General features: G+C 37.4%; 1 protein-coding gene across 1 annotated transcript in view; it reads right to left on the minus strand.

Annotated features, from left to right (window-relative positions):
• The window catches only part of LOC108724398 (fatty acid synthase-like), a gene marked incomplete at its 3' end in the record, with an annotated part of 23600 nt that overhangs the window by 3213 nt on the left and 6954 nt on the right, over positions 1–13433 (minus strand). Inside the window, exons 6-10 of the mRNA XM_018450754.1 lie at positions 5176–5469; positions 4878–5082; positions 4643–4797; positions 4126–4455; positions 898–1081 (exon numbers count right to left, since the gene is read on the minus strand). Coding sequence (XP_018306256.1) covers positions 898–1081; positions 4126–4455; positions 4643–4797; positions 4878–5082; positions 5176–5469 — 1168 coding nt within the window. The remainder of the gene's footprint in view (positions 1–897; positions 1082–4125; positions 4456–4642; positions 4798–4877; positions 5083–5175; positions 5470–13433) is intronic.

A 13433-nucleotide genomic window follows, 5' to 3' on the forward strand; every position in this document is an offset into this window, starting at 1 on the left:
AATAAATCAAATTTAATAAACTATAAGCCTATATGAGCCAACCACAAGATTTTTAATGTGATCAATAATTAGTTACATAAATGAACAGTAAACGTTTCGACCTACGGTTAAGGTCCTCTTCAATACACTGTTTTTAACAATTAATTACTTATAATAACTGAATAAATTAATACGCGCTTAAACTTAATAAACCTCCTATAAAAAAAATATTGTGGTATTGTCCGAGTGCATCATGGTCATCAAATTGGAAAATTTACTGTATAGTACAATATCACTTTATTTAAACTAAATATATATATTAATAATGTCAATTGTAAATAAATTCTCTATAACGGACGAAACTTACATGATTGTCATAATTGCACTCATAAATTTGTATTATTAAATGTTCCATTGGACTGATAGTTCACTTATAGAAATGAACTTATATAGAAATGAACAGACTGAATCAAAACAATAAAAATAAATTACTTCAATGTTAATTAAAACTCATAATTCACTTACATGAAACTACACGGAATCAATTAAAACACATTATCTCAGTTCGGTAGATAACATTTAACTAAGAAGTTCCAAGAAACAGTAGGCAAATGAAAACATATACATTCAATGTCAATGTGGAAAAGGTATTAAACACAAGGAATGAAAGCATTACGTCTCAGAAAATAAATCTATGTAAAGCGTTGAGTGACATTGTATCATTTTGTAAATTAAGACCTGTTTTTGTTTTTTAATATGTATCATCTCAGATAACAATCTTTTATATTGAAATTTGTTCTTTGTCTAAAATCTGTACGTTATCCCAATCAAATTCATGAGACTCGTCTAACCGATGCTGTGTAATAACTGAGAGTTGTGCCGTATTTCTATTAATATGATTTTTGTGTTCATTGATACGTGTCTTTAGACATCTGCTCGTTTGTCCAACATAGGACGCATCGCAGTCCTTACACTCAATTTTGTATACTAAATTGGCTTGTGAGAACCACGATAATTTATCTTTTTGGGCTTTGATAAACGTATTGAGTTTATTTATATCTCCATAAGCCATTCGTACCAATGGTACACTTTCCAAAAAACTCTTGATTTTATAAGAAATACTAGGAATAAAAGGCACAGTAAAAAATTTTTTATTATTTTTATCACTATTAATAGCATCTCCTGATATCATTTGTTTCTCAACTAAAAACTCATTCGTACGATTAAAAAGATCAAATTTATTGTAAAGTCTTTTTTTAATAGTTGAAAAAATCAAACTCAATGGATAGCCATTATTGAGAAGAATTTTTATAATTTCATCAAAGTTCTTTTTATGAAACCTAGGATGAGAAAGTAATAATACTCTATCAATTAAACTAATAATCGTGCCAATTTTTTGACAGTTTGGATGCCACGAGAAATAATTAAGAAAAAGACCTGAAAAAATGTAGGTTTTTTTATACCAATCAAACACAATACTTCTATCATTATTTATGTTTAAGCAGATATCCAAAAAGTTCAACGAATTTCCTCTAATTTCTATTGTAAATTGCAATCTGGGATGATATGAGTTAAAAATGACCAATATCTCATCAATCATAGAATTATCCATAGTTAATGCAATGTCGTCCACATATCTTACATAGAATAATGACGTCAAGACTAGTTTATTTAAACAGAACTCCTCTAAATCTTGCACAACAATGTCTGTAAGTATGGGGGATAAAGGAGAGCCTATAGGTAAGCCAAAGGTTTGTCTATAATATTTATCATTAAACATGAAGTAAATGGAATTTAAAACTAACTGTAAAACTTTAAAAAATTCCGGTTTAGAGATTTCCGTGTTTTTTTCTATGAAGTGCCGCCTCTTTGAAATTTCATCCAATACTAAGTCTAGAGATAAAAGTGAAGCATCTTCAGGAATTGTCAAATTAGTAATTTTTTTAATAAGAACATAGCTGTTACGAATGGAACTATTTGTTGGAAGTAAGCTCTTGTTAATAATGTTATGTAAAAATGAAGCCAAATTATGGAGTGGGCTACCAATCGAAGAAATTATAACTCTCAATGGATATCCTGTTTTATGGATCTTTGGCAAACCATAAGCTAGTGGTAAATTTGATACAGTACGATTTAAATTGTTATAAGTGTAATCTGAGATATATCCGTAATGTTTCCAATCCTTTAACAATAATTTTAAACTTGATATCATTTTGTTAACTGGATTCCGCTTTAAATTTTCGTAGGTATTCTGATCGGCAAATAATAGCTCCATTTTACGCAAATAATCCTATTTATCCAAGGCCACAACCACATTGCTTTTATCTGCCCTTGTAAAAATTATATTTGAATTATTTTTCATGAAATTTTTTGTTCTAGAAAGAAGATCAAGTATAATGTTTTCTATTTTAGTTAAACGTCCAGTAACATTCCTTATATCTTTGATTACAGGAAATATTTTATTCCTAATTTCCGCCATTTTAGGAATTTTCAATCTCATGAAATTATATTCTATGTGTTTCACAAATTCTATGGTGGTGTTCATTGTGTTGTAAAACGGCAAACAAAAGTTTTCCCCTAGTTGTAATAATGACTGTACTTCTTTCGGTATTAATGTATTGCTTAAATTTTTAAACCAAAAATCATTTTTGTCAGTAATATTATATGTGATATATTGGTAATCCCCAGCCTTAAGATCAATTTTTACTAATTCTCCCATGTAATTTATAGGTTTAGAAAACATAAATTTAGTTGAATCATTTCCATTAGAGTCATTATTCACCAAATCTATTCGTTTTTATGAATATACTGAATAGTATCTATATCATCAATATTCCTTATTTCATTGTATTTTTGTTTCATCAATAATAATCTAAACTTTTTTTTCAGTCTATAGTTTTCTTTTATATTAAATTTATTTATAAGTATTGATTATGAACTTAAAAAATTGTTTAATATATTAATCGGAAGAATATTTATGATATAACGATGCAATCGACGCAATTTATACAAAAGATGTCTACGATAATCAAAGGCATCAGCAATTTCAAGTTTTAACAGTGCATCCATATGTCTTTTATTTTTATTATTCGCTGTTTCCTTGTGTTTATGAATATGAAATTTCAATCTCACAAAAGAATTATTGTATAGATGATTCGGACAGATACCATATGACTTACATTCACGGAGAAAATTAATTCTCAAATTAACCAAAATCACTTCTTTACTTAGATTCGTCCATGATTTTAATAAATTCACATATTCACATATTAAAAAACAAAAAACAGGTCTTAATTTACAAAATGATACAATGTCACTCAACGCTTTACATAGATTTATTTTCTGAGACGTAATGCTTTCATTCCTTGTGTTTAATACCTTTTCCACATTGACATTGAATGTATATGTTTTCATTTGCCTACTGTTTCTTGGAACTTCTTAGTTAAATGTTATCTACCGAACTGAGATAATGTGTTTTAATTGATTCCGTGTAGTTTCATGTAAGTGAATTATGAGTTTTAATTAACATTGAAGTAATTTATTTTTATTGTTTTGATTCAGTCTGTTCATTTCTATATAAGTTCATTTCTATAAGTGAACTATCAGTCCAATGGAACATTTAATAATACAAATTTATGAGTGCAATTATGACAATCATGTAAGTTTCGTCCGTTATAGAGAATTTATTTACAATTGACATTATTAATATATATATTTAGTTTAAATAAAGTGATATTGTACTATACAGTAAATTTTCCAATTTGATGACCATGATGCACTCGGACAATACCACAATATTTTTTTTATAGGAGGTTTATTAAGTTTAAGCGCGTATTAATTTATTCAGTTATTATAAGTAATTAATTGTTAAAAACAGTGTATTGAAGAGGACCTTAACCGTAGGTCGAAACGTTTACTGTTCATTTATGTAACTAATTATTGATCACATTAAAAATCTTGTGGTTGGCTCATATAGGCTTATAGTTTATTAAATTTGATTTATTCTTCTAAGCCTTGAATGTATTATATATTTTTTAAAAATGCAATACGTACATTTGAAGGAAATTATATCTTGAACTTAACGATTCGATATTTTAATAACTATTAAGTAAATTTTTCCAACTATTTAGAAAATATAAGTCCTACTTTTAAATCTACCTGTAATTTTTTCGTGAATTCTTGTACGGATTCTATAGGTCCACTCACAACGCTATTATTCTCACTATTGCGGCATACTATTTGAATGTCCGTTGGACATATGTTTTTAAGACAATCGTAACCCATACTGACAACCGCCATTGAGCTACGAATTATTTTTCCTTCGGTACATGCCAAACCCATAAAGTATGCTGATAAAATAGTTTGTTCAATGGTGAGACATCCATCTGCGTACGCGCAACCGAGTTCACCGCCAGAATGACTAATCATGTAATCCGGATTAATTCCTAAGGATATTAGGAGATCTACTAAGCCGACCTGCAAGTATATTCCAAATACTTATAACAGAATACCGTATTTAAAAAATTGTTTACTCATAAAATAATCAAGTGTAATGAAATATTTAATAAGAACATAAAAAAGATGTTTATCGTAGGTATATTTTTCACTGACAAATATAATATAATTGATACTAACGTATACTTTGTGAAATATAATACTATACCTGAATAGCGACGATTCCAAGAAACGCGTATAATGCGTTTTCGCATACTTCTGTATTTGTCAAAATGTCCTTGACGTTTATATCATACGGTTTTAAAATATCGTCGCACTTTCTTATCGTTGTTGCAAAAACGTGAAATTTTAATAAGTTACGACCTGATAAAATTTTAGTTAAAAAATTATATTATTTTATTTAAATCCTCTTATAAACAAATTATAGAATATTAAATATATACCCATTCCTGGCCACTGTAAACCTAAAGCTGAAAATACAAAGCAGACGGGTCTTTTCATGTTATTACAATTTTGAATTTCCTTTATTGAATCTTGTTGGGAAGAATTCAATATTATGTATCCTCTGTATGAGTGACCGTTTATATTGTCTGCATAGATGTCATGTAATAAATGGATATATTCTACATCTATCGGACGATTAGCAATCTATAAATACGATAAATTTCTTGAAATAAAATTTACGATATAATGCCTTTAATATTTAAAGCTCTCAAATGAGCTTTTTAAATGTCTACTAACATCTTTTAAAAACAACTTCACTGATTCTTCAGTACGTCCAGATAATATTACAAGTCTAGGTAAGTCATCGTTCGGTGCTCCATTATTAACTTTCTGTTTGCGATTCCACTTTAATAACATATGAGCGTTAGCTCCTCCAAAACCGAAAGAATTTATTCCTATATAACCGTTTTTAATTGGCGTTGGTTCTTGAACGACACAGACACTTCCATTTTTTAAGGCATCTATATCATCTCGTAGTGATGTATAATTGATGTTTGGTGGAACAAAACCGGTTTCGAAGGCTATTACTGTCTTCAAGAAGTAAAATTAATTTTATAATATAAAGAAGAGTGTAAAAATGATCAATATTGATAAAAAAATCAATTCCATAATGTTTCTTGAAGGAGATATATGAAAGAGAAAAGTAACATTTTTAATACCGAGAAACGTAGAAAATTTATAAAAATGTAAAAGATTTTTAAAAACATTAAAATATATCATATAATACTTACGAGGGTCGTCTGAAAAGTTTTGAGCCTAACATAGAAACAAGTAATTTTTCGATCAAATTCAATTTTATTTTTCCACATAGTCTCCTTTTAAGTCAATACATTTTTTCCAGCGATGCTCCCACCCCTTTAATCCATTCAAATAATACTGAGCGTCTTGCTTTGCAAAATAGGCATCTACGGATGCGATGACCTCGTTCGATGAAAATTTCTGACCTCCGAGCCAAACTTTGAGCCTAGGAAATAGAAAAAAGTCGCTGGTGGCCAGATCTGGTGAATACGGTGAATGGTCAATTAATTCGAACCGCAATTCGTGAATTTTTATCATGACGACTGCTGATATTCGATTTTTTCCATTTTTACAAAAACATTGACATTGACAGGCACAAATGACTATCGAACAACAACTAAGCGCCGGAAGTAGCAACAATTTTCGCAGATATCTTTCAAAGTATGTACGATTATAGTAAAATTGTCAAAATTGTTTTGACGAGTAATGCCATCTTCATGTTGAGGCTCAAAACTTTTCAGACGACCTATGTATATGTTATACTACACAACTATTGAACAATTCGTTTCGTGACGAAGAGAGCGTATACTTATTATTTAACTGTTGATTTGCTTATATAGTGAACGTGAAATAACCTATACACATACGAAGACACAGTGCTGATCTTAACACATTTACACCGACCGTATTCTGTTGTCATTAGTTCTGCGTTAAACAAAGTTTGATTTAAAAAATTAAATATTTGTTTATATTTTAAAAATGGTTGTTTTGTATAGGCTCGCGTGTAATATGCATCTGAAAATAAGTGTAAATATACAGGGTGATTCAGAATAACCTCGTGTCCTTGCAAAGACGTGTTCCTGACTGAATTCTGAGACGATTTTTCCTCTACGAAAATTTTATCCGACGCTTATTTTTTAAGTTATTAAAGCATAAAATTACTGAATCACAGGTCGCGTATAGAAGGTAGGCAGGGGCGGCGCACTGACCGTCTGACGCGACCACAAAGGGCAACCGTCTAAGGACACAGAGTTATTACGTTTCACATAATAAACGCCTGCACACACGCACATGCACGCACGCACGCACATACACGCACTCAGACTCTCTCTCTCTCTCTCTCTCTCTCTCTCTCCCTCCCTCTCTCTGCTCGTTTGTGTCGTCGAACTCAGTCTTCGCGTCGATTTGTGTATGTAACGCGTTTCTTATTCTTAGTGATTTGAATAATTAATCGGTACTAATTAATAATAAACCGATAGAATAATTCGTAAATCGTTCTCTTCGTAAATCATTCTTGTGATATCGACTCGGATATCGATCAAGTGCGCGAGTAAATCAGTGATTGTTACAGTCTTCAGTGAAGTTAAAGATAATATCTTCAGATACTATCTTTAAAAGAAAAACAAACTCTGTTTCATTACTTGACATTAATTTGTCACATGGAAACGTGAAGTGTGAAATTTATCCATCAAGTTACGACGTATGAAGAAAACGAATCTCTGCAAGGTAAGTGACAGAGAGAGGGAGAGAGAGAGAGAGAGAGTCTGAGTGCGTGCGTGCATGTGCGTGTGTGCAGGCGTTTATTATGTGAAACGTAATAACTCTGTGTCCTTAGGCTGCCCTTTGTGGTCGCGTCAGATGGTCAGTGCGCCGCCCCTGCCTACCTTCTATACGCGACCTGTGATTCGGTAATTTTATGCTTTAATAACTTAAAAAATAAGTGTCGGATAAAATTTTCGTAGAAGAAAAATCGTCTCAGAATTCAGTCAGGAACACGTCTTTGCAAGGATACGGGTGATTATTCTGAATCACTTTGTATATATTACACACTTTGAACAAGTCTAATTATACCGAAATAATAAATCTGAAAAATATTATCACATGTGTTGTACGTATTTCGTAATATAATAGTTTATTATTTTTATAATTTTCTCTACGCTCCCTAATATTATGAACGTTATTTTTCTCTTTCATGTATATTATGGAATACTGGAATTGGTTTTTTATGTATTAGTCGGAAATCAATTTCCGGTAAAAAATTTTTTATGCATGAATATGTATAAATATGTATAAACGTACCGCTCACGAGCGTGGTGCCACTTCGTCGCATGTTCGTGGATATCACTCGGCACCACTTGTGCCCGCGATAATACTTAACCGATGATACTCAAAATACACAACGCCACTACAGCTTTCTAACAATTTTGCGTGCTCTAAATCTTAACGTCAATTATTGGGCGCCAGGCACGAGAGAGCGTGCTCCTCTTCCGTAAGTTTTTCGTCACGTTCTCACTCAAAATTACAGAAGTCTATAGAACCACGAACGCGGACGACTCTAATAACCGACTGCTCAACCACGAGAATGGTAGAGGAGGGTGGTTCGTGGCCGGAAACGGAGGATCCGTTGGAGAACGAGCAAGGCGAGACAGCGGTGAAATAGACAGAATTGATAATAGTAAAGGATAACAAGTATGTACTAACTGCGATGTACAAGCGTTCGGTGGGCGCGCTTGCCCCCATGGTACGTTCTCGACACGCGGTATTAAGTACGGCTGCTTTTCTTTATGGTACGAACTCTAAATTCGGGTATAGTTCTACGCGACGCGGGTATCGCGGATACGGAAATCAATTTCGCAGTTACGAAAACCTTCGAGATTCGGGAACACGCGAGAACATCCTCTGAAAGCTAAGATCTACTACAATGACGATAGAACGCGATACAAAATTGCGACGCAACAGTACGATACAAAACAATACGTTACAAAATTGACCTGGCTGTGGCCGCGGCGGGCGTGCAAAATAACTAACTCGAAATTAGACCGAAACTAAGACGGCATCGGACGGGATGGCACGATCACGCGGTGCGCGCGTGCAGCCGCGACGCATTTACTCGCGAGAGAACCAAACTCAGCGGAATTCGACGTTGATTTCGCGAATTCCTCCGACTCGGAAATCGGCGGCTTTACAATAAGATACGTTCGCCTCACCACGGGATCCCCTCAGCATTCCCTTGCTCTACTAGTGTCCTGCGTCCTCTCGTATGTCGTATACTTCGTGAGTTCACAGCATAAGTGTCGGGCCCGAGGTCCCTTCGGGGGCGCGCAGGCGACCGTGGGCCCACGTGATAAGCCTTATCGGCCTTGATTGATCACAGGTCATCACGCGAGCTTCCGCGAGTCCTCGCGACTTGCTATCGCATCGCGTGCCTTATATCCTTGTGCGCGCGGGATTTGACTTATGGCTGGCGTCGTTTCGGCTGCAACGGTCCCCTCTGGACTACTCTTGCCGGCGTGTCGTCAGGATTCGGTGTGTTCCCGTGCAGACGGACTCGCGTCTTCTGGGTTCGACGTCTCCCTTCAGCAGAGGCTTCCTTGCTGCACCGACAGCGGGATCCCTCGCTCGTACTATGGCAGAGGATGGCCATCCCCTCATGCCGCTTCAGCCACTCCCGCGGCACAATCGCCTGTAAGGAGTTCAGCTACAGGAAAACAAGTGCGCAGGGCGTTAATTCGATAATTCAAAATGGTATCATCTGTGTGCTACTCCTCATCTGGGTGGCCTCAGGCCTCCAATATGGTCTTCTATCCTCCTCGTGGTCGCCTCTTGAGGTGGTGAAAGGACGTGTTGCACACTAAATTACCTAGCTGCCGATATTAAAAATCTTAAGTAAATTCGCAAAAAAAATAAAAATATTGCGTGAGACGCAATGACGAAAATCTCAAAAGTATTACTCAAAAATCGCAATAAGCGTCGGCACGCCCGCCCACCGCGTCGGGAGGACACAGGACAAATCTGCCGCGCAACCTCGGCCAGGCCGAATGACCCTTGTGACGGGCAGTGAAAAACTCCTGCCTGTCGGAGCCCATAGAGAGATTTCTTGAGCTTGTACACCTTATCACTTGCCTTCAATTGATGCAGCATCGTTTTAGCTCGCTCGGTGAGCTCGATGTTTTCTTCTATCATTAACATCCTCTCGAGCATCTGGCGCAGTAACTCCGGCTTTTCCATATAAACGGTAGTGTCCATAGTTCCATTTAAGTAGGCCGTGGTTATGTCGATCTGCGAGATTTGCATGTTCCGCTCGACAGCTACTGCCATGAGCATCCTCAACGAGCCGAGTTTTGCAACGGGGGCGAAAGTGTCGTGGTAATCAATACCCGGGCGCTTTGCGAAGCCCCTTGCAACAATGCGGGCCTTTCTGCGCTTCAGTTCCCCATTTGCCTTGAATTTGTTCCTCAACACGGTACGACAGCCGATCACCTTTTCGTTGTCGGGCCAATCAACGAGTGTCCAGGTGTCATTCGTCACTAGAGGTTTTACCTCGTTATACATTGCGTCGTGCCACTCGTCCCTGTTTGAACCTGAAACAGCCTGAGAAAAAGGAATTTCAGAAGCGGACATGGCGAATTGTGCATCGAACCATTCGGAGTCCGAGGAGTTGTTCTTCTCTGGTGTGCAGTCTCTTGTGGCAATGATAGTCCGATCTGCGTCCTGCTGTTGCATAGGCCCCTTGGTCTGATACTGCTTGGCCGGGCGGCCAGGCCTTCCGGTGAGGATTTTCCGTGGGCGTCCTGGTCCACGTGCGGTCGGCTGGTCCTCTGCGACTGGTTGACCTTCCTCTAAGTCATCATTTTCATCCAGAACACTGGTTGAAATGTTCACTGGGTTGTCAGATTCATATTCGGATTGATTGCCTCCAACTTCTGCGAATTGTCTCTCATCCGGTTCGGTGGGGTTATCAGAGAATTTATCTCCTTCGTTTGTGACGGTTTCGCTCGTGAAGTCCCCTTTAGGGTTGTTCTGGCCGAACTCTTCCAGGAATTTCACGTCCCTCGCGACGACGACCTTTTGGTCCTTTGAAATCCAGATACGGTAGCCGCGGCAGATGTCAGCATAACCCACCAGGATGCCTTCATTGGCTCTGGGCTCGAACTTGTCCTTGTTCGGCTTCTTGTCTAAGACGACTACCTTGCATCCGAATGATCTGAGGTGACTCACATCGGGTTTCCTTCCATTCCATAGTTCGTAGAGCGTGCGTTCGCCTAGCGACTTAGTGATATAGCGATTTCGTATGTGATTCGCCGTGTTAATGGCTTCGGCCCAAAATGAAACAGGGAAGCCGGATTGTGCTAACAAGCAGCGGGCCATCTCGACCAGAGTCCGATTCTTTCTCTCGGCGACCCCGTTCTGTTCTGGAGTGTGAGAGATGGTTAGTCGTCGCTGTATGCCCGATTCCTTTAATACGTGTTCCATGGTGAAGTTACAAAACTCCTTTCCGTTGTCGGAATGAAGGACCTTTATCTTCAGGCTGGTCTGATTCTTGACGAAGTTTTTGTTCGATAAATTTGTTCGATGCCTCGTCCTTGCTTTTCAGAAAATATACCTGACACCATCTGAAATGATCATCGATTAGTGTCATGAAATATCGCGCACCTCCGATCGAGTTGACGCGCATTGGTCCGCAGAGATCAGTGTATACGATACCGAGGCGTTGTTGAGACCTATCAGTGCGAGTAGTGAACGGTAAGCTACTTAATTTCTGAGTCAAGCATACCTTGCAATTGGATACCTTTTGGTTGTCCTCTAATTTATGTCCCGATACCGCCTGCGTTTTGGACATGCGTAATAGGTCGTTTGAATTGAGATGCCCGAGTCGCTCGTGCCAGATTTCAGTTTTCGAGTGTTTTCCTGATGCGGCTACGTTGGCTTGTTGAATGGGTCCGTTCAGTAGATCACCCTGACGCTTGGCGATGAGCTTATGGTTTCCTCGAAGGTCTTGGATGACTGCTCGGTTCGAATCAAATATTACACGGTAGCCTTTGTCCACAATCTTAGCCACTGATAACAGATTGGTTCTCAGATCTGGAACGTGCAAGGCGTTTTCCAATCGGATTCTCTTATTCTGATTGTTTACAGTCAGGAGCTCGATGTCTCCTTTTGCGTTTATCGTGCTAGTCGCGCTGTTGGCTAGCTTGATGTCGCTTTGTATCTGGACCGGCTTCGTCATCATTTTAATGTCCTTGCACAATGCGATATGCATCCACTGTCCAGGCACCATTCGCGTTCGCGTGTTCGAGGAAATTGGCTGACGAATATCGTGCGATCTCCGCGAAGAAGCTTTCGACTTCGGTGCTGTTTGCCTTTTCGGTTTCCTGTTTCTTTCGTTTTCGGCAGTCCGCGTACTTGTGCCCGGCGATCTTGCAGAATGAGCACTTGTATTTGAAACGCGACGATGTTTTTCCGTCGGCTTCGCTGCGCGATGCGGATCCGGATGCATTCCTTTGAGGTTTGACATTCGTATTGTATTTTCCGCGCTGTGCGAGCAGGGCTTCCGACTTATTTTCAGTCGTTTGATTCCGCACCTCATATTCCTTGATAATTTTTATCTTCAATTGCTCGGCGGTTGGCAGCGCGTCGCGAGACTCAATCGCGCATCGGAAATTTTCGTAACTACTCGGGAGGCTGTATAGTCGCATGATGGAGAGCAGATCTCCATTTATCGCGACCATGGACTCTAATTTATCGACTGCGTCGAAAAAATCAGCAAGATGCCCCTTTGCGTTGGCGCCTTCCGACATTTTAATCTGAATGAGGCGTTTGAGCAGGGTCGCTTTGCGCGCGGGGCCTTTTGAGTCATAAACGGACTTTAGCTTGTCTCAAACTTCCTTCGATGTCTTACAGCCACGTACCTGTTTCAATTCTATGGGGTTAATCACCAGAATAAGGTCGGATTTGGCCTTTCGATGGACATCTTGGATGTCCCACGCCGCGATCTCTGCTTCACACGTTAGACGTGGTTTCTCGCCGCTCACGTAGAACCACGTGTCATTTTTCACGAGTAACGCTTCCACTTGTATCATCCACGTGTCGTAATTGTCTTTCGTTAGCGTTTCGAGTCGCGTAGAGTTTATTACCTTTTTAAAAAAAAGATTAAAAAAAGCGCTAAGCGTGCATGCTTCTCGTATGGAAACCACCATTTGGGCCGGTTTTACCAACGTCAATTACTTAATCGGCCGTGGAACTGATGACTAATTGCGTTTGCTGTTCGATGAAATTCTTTGTATATGGTACATTCCAACCCAAGTTATAATGGCTTTATTCCCCTTCAAAAATTATTACATGAAAATCATTATATCACAAAATTTACTAAATCTAATGATATATGTATCATCTGTATAAAAGATTTGATATCAACAATTGTGGCGCCAAGTTAAATTCTGTTAATGTTTTTATTAAATCTAATGATATATGTATCATCTGTATAAAAGATTTGATATCAACAATTGTGGCGCCAAGTATCAACAACACTGTGGGGCCAAGTTAAATTCTACTACAAAATAAAAAGTAAAACCTAAGTGATACTATCTTTATTATTTACTTAATCCAAATGGTACTATCTTTAATGTTTGTACAATGAAACTTAAGTATACGTATACTTATTGAAGAATCTTTCTATTCCAATCCAAATGGTTTAAATTCCTCTTAAATGAAATTATCATATCACAATTCATTCAAAGACATTTCCTCTTCCAACTAAAGTAGTGGTTATTTAATCACAATTCATTCAAAGATTTTCTCTACCAACTAAAGTATTTTCTCTACCAACTAAAGTAGTGATTATTTAATTCTCCTTCAAAACATTATACAAAACATCACAAAATTGCGTACCTTGCTCAATTTAAGTGTTACCACAAAAAATTAAAGAATTAACCATATAAAATGAAAAAATTTAATTTAAATAGAAAAATTTTTCATGT

This window comes from Mycetomoellerius zeteki, unplaced genomic scaffold (assembly GCF_001594055.1).
Source record: "Mycetomoellerius zeteki isolate Tzet28-1 unplaced genomic scaffold, Tzet1.0 scaffold295, whole genome shotgun sequence".
Classification (NCBI taxonomy): domain Eukaryota; kingdom Metazoa; phylum Arthropoda; class Insecta; order Hymenoptera; family Formicidae; genus Mycetomoellerius; species Mycetomoellerius zeteki.